The sequence below is a fragment of the Lepisosteus platostomus genome, chromosome 28, assembly GCF_059453375.1.
Source record: "Lepisosteus platostomus isolate fLepPlt1 chromosome 28, fLepPlt1.hap1, whole genome shotgun sequence".
NCBI classification, from domain to species: Eukaryota; Metazoa; Chordata; class Actinopteri; order Semionotiformes; family Lepisosteidae; genus Lepisosteus; species Lepisosteus platostomus.
This window is the reverse complement of record NC_142638.1, coordinates 7213700-7229004: the sequence shown is the minus strand read 5'-3', so window position 1 is coordinate 7229004 and position 15305 is coordinate 7213700. Positions and strand designations below refer to the sequence as shown.

General features: G+C 45.1%; 1 protein-coding gene across 2 annotated transcripts in view; it reads left to right on the top strand.

Moving 5' to 3' along the window:
• The window catches only part of samd14 (sterile alpha motif domain containing 14), a 35615-nt gene that overhangs the window by 2765 nt on the left and 17545 nt on the right, over window positions 1-15305 (top strand). Inside the window, exons 1-2 of one of the 2 annotated variants that reach the window (XM_088623263.1) lie at window positions 3098-6626; window positions 9291-9343. In XM_088623263.1, the coding sequence (XP_088479389.1) occupies window positions 9304-9343 (40 nt within the window). In that variant the 5' untranslated portion in view covers window positions 3098-6626; window positions 9291-9303. Of the gene's footprint in view, window positions 1-3097; window positions 6627-9290; window positions 9344-15305 lie in introns of those variants that run through there. The other variant, XM_088623264.1, reaches the window with a different exon arrangement.

The window sequence follows — 15305 nt, the reverse complement described above, 5'->3', positions numbered from 1 at the left end:
GGGCGGTGTGGAGTGGTGAGTCCCCACTGCAGACATGGGTACTCCTGAGCAACGCATGTTACCCCAATTTCTTCAGTCCACAGAGCTATATAACAGAGCACAGCAAAGTGTGGTACCCAATTTCATCAGTTCACCCAGCATTTCTGAGAGCAGAACCACCCAGCGGCTGCTGGTAACTCTGTCCTACTGAGCTTTGAGGTTCAAGTATCGACCTACAGAAGGAAGCTGACAAGGTTTTCCTATGTAGGTTGCATGCACCTCTGGAACTTGATTATTCCAGAAAACTGGGAGGAGAAGAGACGAGAGAGGTGTGTAGGTGGTGGGGTGACTCTCGCCTTAACCTCATTTTTAAAAGGTTGTCGTAGCAACAGATGACGACAGCAAACCCCACTCCAGACGGGGGGGGGGAAAAAGCACTTAATACTCTTTGTCAAAGAGAACAAGAACTGCTGGAGGTGAAAGCTTTTGAAATTGAGCTGCCACGCTGTCCAAGGCGGGCTCACTGGAGTGCTGGAATCGACGCGGTTTTGCGGAAGCTCATGTAGATTGTAGCTGCAATGAACATAGCCAGACACAAGTGAGGCGTCTTCAGGGCTTAGAAGAAGAACTGTTGTAGATGACTTGGTGAAAAAAGAAATGGTTTGGAAAAATAGCTTCTTTCTTAACCGTATTCGAAACCCATTCTCAAGTCTGCACAGAGGGGCCTGGCTCTCAGTCCTGCTTAGGCTGCAGACTGTTACAGCCCAGATCTGCCAGCTCGTTTTAGACATCAAGGGCGGGCGGCTCAGACGAGTGCTCCAGGCTATCGATATGCACAGCAGAGCCTGCTTCAGACTCCCATCCGGGAACCAGCACAGATTGGCCTTATTTACTGGGCTTATCGAAAGGGCTCCAGCAGGCTGGCCATGTGACACAGGCTCCTCATCAGCATGGCCATTCTCAGCACAGTATGTGTGAGGGGTGAGAAGGAGCCCTGCTGGCCTGACTCTGTCTTGGGGCACATGTTAACGATGAGGCCTTAGGAATAGAACAGGGTACTGTATATACCCCTCCTCACCCTTTGAGGTTTGAGTGGAATGGGGATCCCCTCTATCACCACCAGTGTGCAGCCCCACCTGGATGATGCGCCAGAACGCTCCCCACACACCAGCTCTCAGTGGGGAGGAGAGCAGAGTGATGAAGCCAGTCCAGAGATGGAGATTATTAGGAGGCCATGATTGGTAATTGGGCCAGGACACTGGGGTAACACCCCTAATCACCTCATAGCTTTGGTTATACGACTCAAGGTTATGGTGGAAGCTGTAGTGGTGACTAAAATTGATACATTTCTAACCCTTAAAATCATCAAGGGTGAAGAAATGCGATTTATGTATTTATTTCTGTGCCACCTGGGAGGCTGTCAAGATTGTGTCGTATTATTCCATTTCCACAGCACCTTCCCCTGTGTGCACTCAGCAGTTCCCCTGTGGTCCTGAAAGAACAGTTCCTGTCTGCGCGGAGCTGAAATAGCATTAGGGTATTGTGTCTGGTTAAAATAGTACATATGAAAGACTATCCAACAAGGCGTTTAGTAACTGCCTGGAAAACCAGAGTAATAATTTCTCCCTCTTAAGACTGCTGTGGCCTTTTCTCGAACATTTATCCTGCAAATCTATTTTTGCTTCAGCGTTTGGACACTGTAAACATTTCTCCCCCCGTAAGGCACAGTTTTTCTTTTTTGCCTTGCTCCGTGCAGGATTGTCCTGACTCCTGTCTTCATTTATTCATCCCCACAGCACAGAAACCGAGGCGCTATGCCGGTGTATTTCCTGCAGCCCGTCACTGGGGCAGCGAAAGTAATTCAGTTGTGGTAATTGAGCAGCAGCGCTGCGGTCTGCTCGAGGAAACGGGGCGGGGGAGGGGGGGGTCTCCAGAGACAGTGCCACCCCGCTTCTAACATGCTTCGCCTTCAATTAGAGGGCAGAGCAATATCCTGTAGTCCCATGGTGGGTTGTGACTTGGCAGATTCAATGGAGGGTAATGAGTGCAGAGAACATGTGTGTTCTGGATTTTTTTACTATGAACGTGGGGAGAAAATCTGAGCCCCCACCTCGGCAGCTACCGTAACAGTAACTCTTGGTGAACAAAGGTCCCCCCCCACAATGTAAATGTCCCGCGTTATTAACCCAACGCCATTTTCTTTCCTTTAATAATGACCTATTGTCCTGAACATTCACTTCCATGGCGCATACAACGCGGTCCCTCTTTAAAGCACAGTTTTGGACTTGTGCTGGAATTCCACGGATTTAGGGCACATGGGTGCTCGGCTGCGAGCTTGCAAATGCAGCTTCTCCTGTGATGTCTTTCTGCTTCCAGACCAGATAAGATCACATATTGCTGTTTGGGGGGGGGGAATCAAAGCATTTCAAAGTACATTATTGTACGTTTTGCCAATGACCTTGCTGTTCTTATTGACCAATTACAGAATGTAAAGTAATATTACAGTGTTCCTTTTATTATTTGTATTATTAAAAGCTTCATATAGGTATACAGTTCATGAATAACCTCTTAGGCGATCGCTGTCATGCGCATCTGCATACACCCAGTGGTACGGATGGCCAGACGTTGCACATCCAGCAGGAATAAACTTAAAGGACAGATTCAAGGTTTGCTTTTTAGCAAACAAGACAAGGGAGCACTCTTTACTGCTTTCTAGTTACCATCTGCGACTATAAGCTTTTCTGGTCATATTAATTATTCCAGTTGCTGTGATCCCTGTACTTTAAATTGAGACTGTGTTTTCTGTGCATGACCTGTGATCAGCTTCACCAAAACCAGGCTTAGTCATTTCAGGTTTTTGCCCATCTGCCACCCAATACGTACACATTGCAATGTCCACTGAACTGTCCACCGTAAACACTGCAAAAGGAAAATGCGCCTCCCTTCTCACCAGTAGTATCACCCTCTTAGAACACGTGAATGCAGTTTGCTCTGTAGTGCCATGTGGATGGAGAAGGCAATATTCACTATACTTAAAACACGACGAATTAAAATGCGGCCCCAGAGCATCCTTCCAGATGGGCAGGTGTTGGGGAGGGGGGCGGGGGGATCGTGATGTGTGTGTTTGTGGTGGGGGAGGGGCGTGCTGCTTTATGGGTGTGGATGCCACATGTCAAAGTGAGACATCTGAATCCCCAAGGAGCACACAAAGTCATAAGTATTCATCAGTATATGTCAAGAAGATGGCGAGGAGAGATGGCAAAATGGGTTTATAATAGCCTGTTCTTTATGCATGCAGAGATTAAGCCAAGGGTCAGGTCACTGGTGTGTTATTGTAGTGAGAGACAGCTTGTACGTTTTTGCAGAACCGCTGAAAAGGTGTCCGGGCTAATAGGAGACTTCTGGGGGAGTCGCACCAAGGTTGGGAACATGATTTCCCCTGTGAATGGTTCGAGGAAAAAGAGCAAACACCTCCTGAGGAAGGTTATCATGGGTTTTTTTTGTGGTATTTTCAAAGCCTGAGCTGCTATTGGGGTCCATCCTGCACCTGATTTTAATTTAAAATGAGATCCTTTCGTTTCTCTCCTTTTACCCCTTTGATCTAATATTCAAGGTTTTGGCTTGAAGGCTCCGTCATTACAAAAACGCACGGTTGCCTGATGTTCTGTTTTTAGTTTGCAGTTTCCCAGTCAAAATCATCATATAGGTTAATATAACTCTGATCTCCCGGCGATCCTGTGGTGTCAAAGTGAAACCCAATTACTCAGACCGTCATTAAATTTCTGTAACAAAATAAGTTCATTGACGGTATAGATAAATTTAGCAAAGCTTGAATTAAGCAAAATGGTGGACTTTGTGAAAGCACTGTAAGTCGTTGCGTTGTCGCAAACCGCTGGTCTTGCCACGGGCGAGAGTGAGAGTTCGTGAAGCCGCCCTTTCTGCTCACCAGCCACTGTGATGACTGATGTAATGTGATGAACAGGTTGTACAGCACACTTTTCGCTGCAGTTCCGACTCCATCTGCTTGCTGAGTTAACAAGTAGTCTTTGTCTGCAAAAGTGTATCAAAATTTAGAGCAGTATTTCTATTGGATTAAAATTGTATTCATAAGCCTGCTTGTTTACAGTGTCACAGGGCCCCTTCAAGTCACCAGAGGTTTTGTTGCCTTATTCTGAATTGCAGAACCTGCCTCTGCACAGACCTGGAAATTTTGTCTGTTTTGTGATGTAAATCTGAGGTTTTGCATGTCAGTGTGTGACCAGACATTTTGCTTTTATTGTGGTTTGAAATGCACTCATGAACTGAAAGAATGCTGATTCTGAAATATAACCCTGAGATGTAAATATAGCGTTGCCATTCCCCTTTGAGTCCAGGTGAGTGGGCCTCTACTTGAGGGGTCTCTTTCTGGTCTTCTCAGAAGAGGTACATGGCTTAATGACCTGCAGTGGAAGTTCTGGCACTGTGACAACAGAGATCCAGGTGTTTTAGCTGCACAGCCAGTGTGTCACCTTGGGGTTCAGACCACAGTTATTGCATTCCTTTTTACTGCGTCTGATGTGACATTAAGGAATCTGAGTACCCTGTATGGAGTTCATTACAGTGGCTTTCCTCTGAGATCAATAAACATGCTGGGCTGGGAAGGTGTGCCACAGGAGACCACTCAACAGGAATTTGCTTTTGACTGTTTCTTCGTAACCGCCTGTATTTGGACTCTCTTCTTGTTAAACACAATTGCCACAGTCTGCTCTGAAGTTGGCCGACTTCTGTCAGACTGAGTTCTCTTAACCCCGAACGTACTCTTGTCAAATCGGTGTTGAGTCCTAAAAGAGGTGCTAGTTAGCCCGAGCTGTGCACTGACCCAGAAGAAATGCACTGTGTCAGATGTCAGAGGAGGGAATCGTTATTTCAGACAAGCCCGTTGCTGAGTGTAGCTGCTTATAAGACTTGTAACATAGTTGCCCTTACCATACAGTCCCCTCACTTTGTAATGCTTTTGCATGTGAACGAGAAACAATTTGCTTTACAGTAGTGACTGTAAATAATGCTGTATATTTGAATACCAAGTATGGTTTGGCTTTTTCCTGGTATCATCAGATTTTTGCTTCGTTTCACTGATTTCTTTTTACCTTTAAGGCAAACAAGCACATGGTGCTTCCTATGTCCCAAGACATAAAGAGAATTAAGTAACTACCAATAGATTAACAAAAATCTTTTTTTATGCTAAGTAAGCACTACAGTACAGTTATTTTCTCATGTCTATAATGATGGTGTAAAGCACCAGAACAGGAAAAGATGTTTCCATATAGCACTTTTCTTGGTGCATAATCTCAAGGTGCTTTACAAGAAAGGCATCCACAAAAGAGACAGAAAGAACCAAAATAATGGAGGAACTGAATAATAAACAGCGAAAGAGCACTAGTATCCTGTACCAGCCAGAATTCACTCTTTCCACAGTGACGTGTACCCTCCTAAAGTCTTCAGCTGCAGTCCCTCCTTAATTGTTCAGAACTGAATTAGAAAAACCTGCAGCTCGGATTTTAGGGTCTAATTTTTCTGCACGAGGTCAGTTGTCCAGGTTGTGAAGTAGGGGGTGGAGGTATCATCACACTGGTTTCTCAGCCCTGGCAATGAATCTCCCGACTCCATCAGTATTAATGGCACCCCTGGGAACAGCATGTTCATATTGTTTCATAGAGACTGGAGGTTGTGTGAAACAGAGAGAGTGGGGGTGGGGAGTGCAATGGAGGGGTTGAGTTGTTTTTTTCAGTAGGATAAGTGCCCATAAAATAAGGGCGCTACGCTATTTCAAACACCATCTTTGGATGGCTATTTACTTGTTTCTAGACATGCACATCCTATGGACTGATGCCGTTTAATAAGTCTGTTATTGATGCTTGAATCACCGTGAATGGCATGTGTACTGTGTATTAGTAGGTGATTATTTGCAAAAGACTTTCGGCTTAAGCAACAAAGCGAAGCCAGAGTGATTGTTTGCTTATAAAATGGATTGGGAGAGGGAGGTTAAGGTGCCATTCATTTCTCGGGGTGTGTGCACAGAGGTCATGATTCTCATCCATCACAGTAATTTGCACTTTTCCATCAAGGCCCCCCTGGTTTACATCAGAAGAGGGCTTGGAAATAAATACAGGACCATCAGTGGTAGCCGACCCCTTGAATCTCGAGTATGTGGCATGTTTGTGTGCAAGAGACAGAGAGAAATCAGGAGGGGGGAGAGAGGGAACACGGATAGCAGCCTCAGTCAATGACTCGTCAGCCTGAAAATCAGCTGCTTCCGTGTCTACGGTGCCCAAGCCCGCATCCGCCTCAGCCTCCCCTCAGCTCTCTTCCTCAGTCCCTCCCCCCACTCCGAAAATACCGGGAGCAGGCTGTTTCAGTGCTGGGAGAGCAGCACAGGGCTCAAATTAAAGAGACTCCAGGCTGTGCCTTCCACTCTCTCGCTCTTCCTCTCTCTCTCCTGTCCTTGGGTGAGCTCCCTGGCAAGAGCGCATCTGATTTCAGCGGAGCAGTGCGACTGGCTTGCCCTGTGGATAAACAGATGTACCGTCTCTAGGATACGGAGAAAGAAGGGCGCACTACGGCACCCCAGGATGCTGTTTGGTCGCTGTCGTGGCACGACTGTGTTTTAGGTGAGTTCCTGTGTTGTTTTCTGTATTTTTTTGGGTCGGTTTTATCTGCCACCAGCACCCCCCCCACTCCTGCACTCCTCTTTCTCCCTCTTGTTTTTTTTTAGCTTGTTAGTTTTTTTTTCTCCTGACGAAGGGTTTTTTTCTTCCTCCGTTACAAAGTCTAGCTTTATTTTCGGTGTATTGGGGGGCTGGGGGGGGGGGGGGGGGGAGACTCTTCTAGGATTTTATTTTGTGTTTGCCCTCTCCCTCCACCCAGAACGCCTGTTAGGTGAATGTTAATAAGTGCTGCGATCTTTACCAGAAATATCTTCTTGTGCAGAGAGAAAATGCCGGCATGTGTGATCATGACTGTGTTTGCCGTGTCGTTCTCTGTGATGAAAGAGTCCCTCGTCCCTCTAAACTAAGAACCCTGATGAATGTGATCTCGCTAAACTTGTCTGATGCCTCAAATGATGTCAGATCTCGTCTGGTTGCTTGATGTGAAGCAGCAAACACTGTGTAATATTTGGTATGATGTGTAACCGGCTAAGGAACCCCATTCTTATTGTCTACTTGCACAGAGAGGTTTAGTCCGCAATCCCACAATGGGACAGTGTCTGGGTTTGGAGGCTATCATTGCACTGTCCTGCAATGATAGATGTGTGTCATCCCTGTTTGCAGCTGAGCTGGCTGACACAGAAATGTCAATTACCAACTTTCCTAAAGCGAACTCAGAGTTGGGCTCATTTTCATGTAGTCACTGGTAAACAGATGATAATATGATATGATCACTCCCCGACTACACCTGTGGTTTGTGTGTAGACTCTACCCATGGATAATTGTCAGATGAGGTCTTCTGAGACAAGCAAGCTGATCTGCCCATTCTGTTTTTTCCGTGTTTGAATATCTGTCTAATTGGCTAGGCTGTGCTCTGTGATTCTGCCTAACTCCTTATTCAGTTTCCAGACAGATGGAGAACAGAGAAATAAACAGCTTCATTGAGTCCTGTTGTTTCACGCAGCATACATGTTTATTGCCAAAGGTCAGGCGCTGGATGAGGTATTTGTCACACGCATTGAGCCAGTTCCCCTAACACGGCGTACTGCCTGTGTGCTCTGGGTCCTCTTCTCAGGTTTAATATACACATAGGTCATCCCTGTGGATGCAGAGGGCAAGGCTGCCTCCCATATTTCATAAATGTTTAACTTCAGCCAGTCCCTGGGCAGATCTACAGTGCAGTGACTGAAATGGAGCTGGGCATATTCTGCATAGCTGGGCAGTACACTCACTGAGATACAGGGTGGCGGGGGGGGCTTTGCTTATAGACCACCCCCCCCATGAGTCAAACTTGAGCTCCATCTGTCATTCGGTCTTGTCTGTCTTCAGCAGGTTCATACACAGCATACTGCCTGCAGGCAGGTGTGGCAGATGGCATTCTCCCCTGGTCTGCCCATCCACTCTTGGCACTGGGTCCCGTGTGCCTGCTTTATCAGTTCGTCCAGTATGTATACTGTGTACAAGTCTGTGAATGAGCTTTCCCCACCACAGGAAGACAGTGCTCCATGCCTAGAACTGAGTGCTCTGGGTTTGGGTGCTTATTAGTAAGAAGATGATATTGAGATTTGTTTGCAAAACAATTCTCAGTATAATATGTAGTTCTCCTAGGTATCTTGCCTGTAATGGCTTAGCTCTCATAGTTTTAAAATATTTCTTCACTGCAAGATCACAAGCTCAGCACGAGAGGGCTTTTTTCCCCTTTTTGCTTTACATTTGTCTACCTTGTCCTTATAATAATAATGACCTTAGTCAAACCATTTACTTCCCAGCCATTGGACAGTTACCTGAATTCCCAGAATAAGAATGTTATGAGCACTAAAGAGAAAGAGCATCGAGTGCTGGCTCTGCATCGTCTATTTGATTGTATGCTCTCCAGGTCATCATGAGAAATAAGATTTTGTTTTTAATTGACTCATCTGGTTAAATATAGGTTCATTATGCAGGAGTATCTTTTTGAAAGCAACCCTACTATAAATTGCTTTTGGCTTGATGCAGTTTGATGCAATACTCACTGTACACGAGTCTAGAAACATTACACCCCCCAAAAAAATAATCTGCGTGAGCACAAAAATATTAGACGGCATTAAAAAATAATAAGAATATATTGCGAGCAGACGTGCCAGGAGCGCTCATGCCCAAAAAGCTTATTTCTGCTGCCTCCAGGATTAAAACATGCTCTCTGGCCTTTTTTACAACCTCATCTAAAACAAGGCAAAGTCACCAGTATGGGATTATATCGATATAAGAAGTCTTATTTGAAGTTCCCATAGTTTTGCACTGATCATTAAAAAAGATCAAAACCGTTTTTTTCATCAAGAATCTTGGTCTTCTTGCGTTTCATTGGTATGGTTGGTAAAGGTTTAAGTGAAAAATCAGAAATCAGTTAATGCTACTAGGATGTGTATTATTTTGGGCTTGTTGTTCATCTCTTGAGGTAAGTTTATATACACATGCACAGCAGATAGTTCAAAAGTGTGTTCAATCAGTTGCTGTCCATTATGGTTTTGTGGATGTTCTTCATATCTAATTTTTTATTGGGAGTGTTTCATCTTTGTTCTTTGATTTCAGGCCTGGGCATGTTCACTGGCCTCCTTCCTGTCTGACTGCCCTCACCTTTCTTTTTTCCAGTGCCAGCTGCACCATGTCTTCTGCACAGGGAGGGGAGTCGGAGAATGTCTTTGGTGAGTGCCCTGTTCCCCGTTCACCTGCCCTCTGCTCTGGGGCACCAGTGGCTGCATCCTTTTCACAGATCTTCGGGGGGGAAAAAAGTGTTACAGAATGATTGTATCCTTCAGCTGACATTTATAAATAACAGTAACTTGTGTTCAGTAGTAGAAGTGCACTGAAATCCGAGAACAGGAGGGAATTGCTTTACACAAAGGGTTGTTGGGGTTTGGAACAGGCTTTGATTTCTATCATGAAATAGCTGGAAGGGATCCTTTGATCAAATTACTGCTAGTTACTGTAGTTACTAGTCAGCTGCTAAGCAAGATGGACTGAATGGTTTCTTCTCATTTGTAACTTTCCTTCTTCTTCGTTAAAGGTTTGACTTGAGGGGAACTGCAACACAATTTCTATATTTCGGGGTTAGAAAGAATCCGCATTGATGAGTCATTTCAAACCACATTGAAAGTAAAATGTACACGTTAACTTGTAAAACCTCCAATTTACATCACAACATAGACAGAATTTCCACGTATGTGCAGCAGCATGTTCTATGGTTCAGAATGAGGCAACAAAACTTCCTGTGACGTGATACAGCCCTGTAAAGAAGCAGGCTTGTGAATACATCTGTTTTAATCCAATAGGGGATGGGGTCAGTTTCTTAAGACCCCGTTAGCATGCCGTTGTAGAGGAGACCCCCTTAGCTTTTTTTTTAATTTTCTCCTGGCCCGGACTGAGGCTATCGTCTACTGAACCGGCATGTCATGAGAGAGCAGCGATCGCCCGAGCCGAGCTCCACCCTACATCCAGCTACAATGGGACGAGTGTAGCATCGGCCGGGTTCGTCGCTGATGCTGGCTTTCCTTTGCTGGTCAGCGGCGGCAGAAGGAAAGCCGGACGCTTGTCCGGGGGGAACCCCCCCCCCCCAAAAAAACAATTGCGGATGCAAAATAAAAATGTATCTCACACAGCTCGCCCTGCAAACACAGCAGCTTCGGCTCTGCCGCAAACTCCCAGGAACTTAGAAACCATTCACCAGCTGCGGTGCTGCTGTTGCAGGGGCTGGGGTTTGCCTGAAGGAAGAGAAAACACCTTCCATGGCGCGATCTGCCACTTGGCAGGGATGTTCCCCCGTTGTGCAGAGAGCATCATGCTGCCCGTCTCCATTTTACTACCTTAGTCCTCAGGGAAGTCGCTCACGAAAAGCAGCTAAGGGAGAGGCTGGGTAGGTGGGATAGGAGGGGGCGGAAGAGCACGGGTAATTGTCTTGGTTGCTAACTCCTCCTGATTCATTTATGAGCTGTATAAAATCCAATAACGGGAGCGGAGGGGGGGAGGCAGCCAGGGGGCAGTCAGTGTTTAATGGAAGCTGGGCTGGAGTCTGGATCCTGACGTGCAGAAGCAAGGCTAACGGCTCATAAAAGCTCTGCGAGTCCCCATTCACCCCGTCTGCAAAGTGCTTTGCTGCTGACGAGGGTCAGATCCGTCAATGTTGTCGTCCCCGGTGTGGAAGTTTTTTCTGCTGGCAGGCCTTTTTGTTTTTATCCCATTTGGGTTCACTTGTTATAGTTAAGCAACGTCATGGAATGGTGTTTGCTGCCAAACCCCCCCCCACCCGGCTGATCCCAAGAAAACGTAATATTTGCTGCCTAATGGTGCTCTCATGATTCATGTACAGATCAATAAGGACACGTCACTGGAATGCCAATCAGCTAAGCTTTTGTAGGTATTGCACTCGGAGACTTGTGCTGCTTAATCCAGTGTTGTTTGGGTTTCTGGTGGGGACTGTCTGTTCCTCCACACGTCTGTGAAGGCCTTGCAGGCGGCCCACCTGGCGTGGTGAAAGTGTGCGCCTGGTTTTGAGGCTGGCTGTAACGAAGCGTGCTGCAGTCGCAGCTCTGTACGGCCCCAGCAGCCTGGTGACGCAGCTGCCTGCTGACACCCGTGACGAAGGGTTTTGTTAGCGTCTTCGAATCCCTGTGGGTTGCCTTTTTTGAGAAGCTGTTGGTTGGTCGCTGCCTTTTTGTGAAGCCCGGCAGCAGTTTCGATTTTGCAGCGAGCCGGCGTTAGCTGGGGCAGGAGAGGCCTCATCCTGGCGTGAAGCAATTTTCCGTGCCGTCAGCTGCATGAATTCTGGGAAACGAGAAGAGAGGCTGAGGTAATCCTCTTGGCCGGTTCTGCCCGATTCCCTGTATTGCTGAACCTTTCTCTCACTTCCAGACCACGCTGTGTTGTCAGCTGGAGGCAGAGTGGGCTGTGGATAGATAGACTGCTTGGGGTTGGATATTTGTCCAGTGGCCTGTACATTGAAGCTTTAAGACTATTTGTCATCACTTGAGGAATGGTGGTAGTTTAGCACTGCTCTTATGTACAGGACAATAGTTTCTTCTTCATGAACATGGCAGTGTAGCAGATAAAAACCCACTCTGTTACATTCAGATTGTAATCAGTTGTGTATGTATAGCAGGAATTTATCTGTGCAACAAGTTCACACACAGCAAACATTTATGTCGAAATAATCCTACAAAATGGCTCACAGCTCTTTGCAATTAATAGTCAGTGACAATAATACAAAAGTGCATTAAATGCATAAAATGCAATTTAAAGACTCTAAAAGTGTGAACAAGTGTATCTGAGTGCAATGCGTTAATACCCAAAAACATTTCCTTGATGCAGTGCACTGCAGAATTTCTGACCTCAGCAGAGGAAACCCAGATTTGTAAACAGGCAGGAGCCTACGGTCTTGAAACTGTGGGCTTGTAGTTAAGGAGCAGGTCTTATCGCCATTCCTAGCACCTCATCTGCTGACAACAGAAATTCAAAATCAATCCCCAGTCTAAGTGGTAGTTTCAAACTGATAAAAAAACAACAACACAGAAGGGTCCACTTTCTGTTATTCTCTGGTCTGTTCAATATTTATCGTCGATGGCTCTGCATTAGTGTATTTAGTTTCTTGGCTCTTTCGGTGGTGGATGCGGGTGGGTTTTTCCTTAGTTTACCCTTGTGTCACAGGTTAGCCATGCCGTTCTGGTACTACTGGTGGGGGCAGATATATCTGCTGAGGCTTCTGTGCAGGATGAAGAAGTGTGTGTTTTCTCCATAAATCTGTTATTTGTTTTAACCCTCTCCCAGGAGCCTGCAGCTCAGGTCCAGTCCTCTCTATCAGCAGTAGCTGCTCAAGAGCCACTGATCACAAAATAAAAGCATTATGCTCCCCAATTTCAATGAGACCATTTTTAGACATGACTAGTCAAAGTTAAATGAAGCAGCTATACATATTTTATAGAGCTGCTTATATAGGATTTTTTTTTACCTTAATTAAAGTTTGATTACCTGTATAAAAGTCAATCCTGTAGCAATAATATGATTATCCAGAAAACTGTTAAGTGTAAGGGATATTATTTGTTAAAATTTAAATCTGATTATGCAGAAAACTGTTAAGTGTAAGGGATATTATTTGTTAAATTTTAAATATCAACAAATTTTGAGAGTTATATTCTTGATCTAGAAATATCTGTCAGTGAGCATTTCAAGGCTTTCCAAATGTTTATTCATTCTGGGAATAAAGATTTTCATGATTTTATTACAGATAAAGAATGCCAATATGCCAGTGTGGCCTGGGATGACTGATTCTTTAGGATGTGTTGCAGTTGGTGTTCTGTTGAAAGTTAAAATGTGCCGATGGCCCCTGGCCAGGCCTTACCCTGACCTGCGGAGGCTGGATCTGATGGGGCCCTGTGCCCTGTGGATGGTGGGCCGGTTGGACCAGGGCGCCTGTGGGAGTGGGCAGAAGGGGGGCGTCCCGCTGGCACTCTGCTGTCATGGCAGAGCAGAGCCGCCTTTGCAGTTTGCCACGTTGCTCTGTCTTGCCTTGATGATCGCATGTCAGTGCCTCCAGACGGTTCTCCTGCTTTATGGCTTGAAATCTCTGTAATTCATCATCGTGCTTCACAGGCACTCTGCTTCTCAAGGTCTGATTTGATTGCTTCTTTGTCTTCATCTCGCGCAAGCGAACGTCAACGCATGTTAGTTGCCTCTTTTGTCCTAAAATACTTTTATTTATTTTTTTACAAATACAGAATTATAGAGAAGGTGGTGGAGCAGTGGGGAATGAATCCTAAAGATGCAGTAAAAAAATGCACACACCGATATATCTAAATGATCAGGAGTATTTTTTATCAGCTCTCCATTTTGCTGGTTGCTTCTTAGCAACCCTGATTTATTGCATTTGTACAGAATCCCCCTGGATCTCCCTGGTTCCATGAGGGACTAATGTGTCTTGATTCATTCATAACTGTGATACAACATCTACATACCTGCTCTGTATAATCTGCCTTTTGTAGACAAAGGGCCTTCTTATGTCTTCATGAAAAGATATTATAGTGTCTTTAGAGGACTTGATCTGTATTGAAAAAGCGGTAGTAAGGAACACTGGAGTTTTATGCTGTGATTTACTCTTACAATTCAGGAGGAGATCAAAGAGAGGATCTGTCAACACAGCCTGGGCTCAGTAAGACATGCACACATGCATTTTTCTTTCCACCGAGTGCAATCTGGAAATGCGCCGATTAGCACAGCACGTAATGTATGACCTCGTGAATATTGAGGGAGAAATAATCACCAAACATGTTAAAGTAGCATGTGTTATTTAAAACTGACAGAAGATGCCGTATTGAGTGCAGATGTTGTTTGGGGTTATAATTATTTGTGTTCTCAACATTCAAAACAAAACTGTAGAAGAACAAAGTGCTATAATATGCTTTAAATATCTGTTTCCAGGCATGTAACCTTGTCACAGGTATTCTTCTTCAGTTTGTGTCTTTGCTGCTCTGTGACCTTAATTAACTATAAGTAATTTTAGAATGTCAAAATCATAATACCCCTTGATGAGAAAAATGAAACATAAGACTGGCAGGCTTGTTGTATTTTGTGTATGCAATTCTGAATAGCACTGTAATTCAGTAAAAAACATGAATTGGAAAGATGAAGCAATTCAAGTTGCTTTTTTTCTCTGCTTGGCAGCTCTTATGGAGCGCAAAATTCTCCCTTCTGTTTCCACCTTATGGAGGAAATCCTCAGCAGGAGCTGATATGTCTGAGCCGGCCTCAACGTCTGCTACTAGAATAGGTACTTTTCTTGCCAGGCTGAGATCGTCTGCAGCGAGCCCCTGCTCTCTTCCTGCGAGGTTGCAAAGCTCAGAGCCCCAAGACTGAAACATTGATGGAAAATTTGCAAATATTGAGGTTTTCGTAAGCATTTAGGTTTTTTTTAAATCCACGTTCCAATAAATTTCTGCTGCTTCAAGGAAAACAAAGCGATCTCCTGGGATGTGTTTTTTAAGGATAGTGGCATCAGGTGCTGCAATAATAAGGACTTTCAAGCCCTTCCCTGTCTGTAAAAAGAATCAGAAGGAAGCCTTCAGCTGTCTCCTGTGTGAGCAATTAGAAGGCACAAGCAAGAGTGTACGCTGTGCCTGTAGCGCAATTACTGCACCGGAAATGAGTGTTCTTACTTGCTGATGAATAGCTACCCATTAGTCAGGCCTGTGATCTCCTAATACTGACATCTTAATAGCATCTCACTATACCCTCTCTGGTATCAGTGGGTATAATCGATAGGAGTGGATTTGTGGTGCTTGTCTTAGATGTGCGTGCACGACTCTCTGTGAGGATTCGTTTGTTGGTCGGTTTGTCCCCTAAAACATCACTTTCTCCCCGTGTGCGTGCCAGAGTTGCTTTACTTTATTTTGGATGTTTGGAAGCCAATGAAGGCTCTTGTGTTACACGGTTCTGCAAATCCATTAGGGGAGTAAATTGTGACAAGTGCCTATAAAAGCCACAAAGACAGCCATCACGGATATAATTTCATTTGGGGAATTGGATAGGAAATTGCCTTTTAGACCATTGGAACAGATAGCTTCTTTTGTCAAAGCGTCACATTGGTTGCAGGTGCAGGTGCAGCTGTTGCAATTACTGCTTG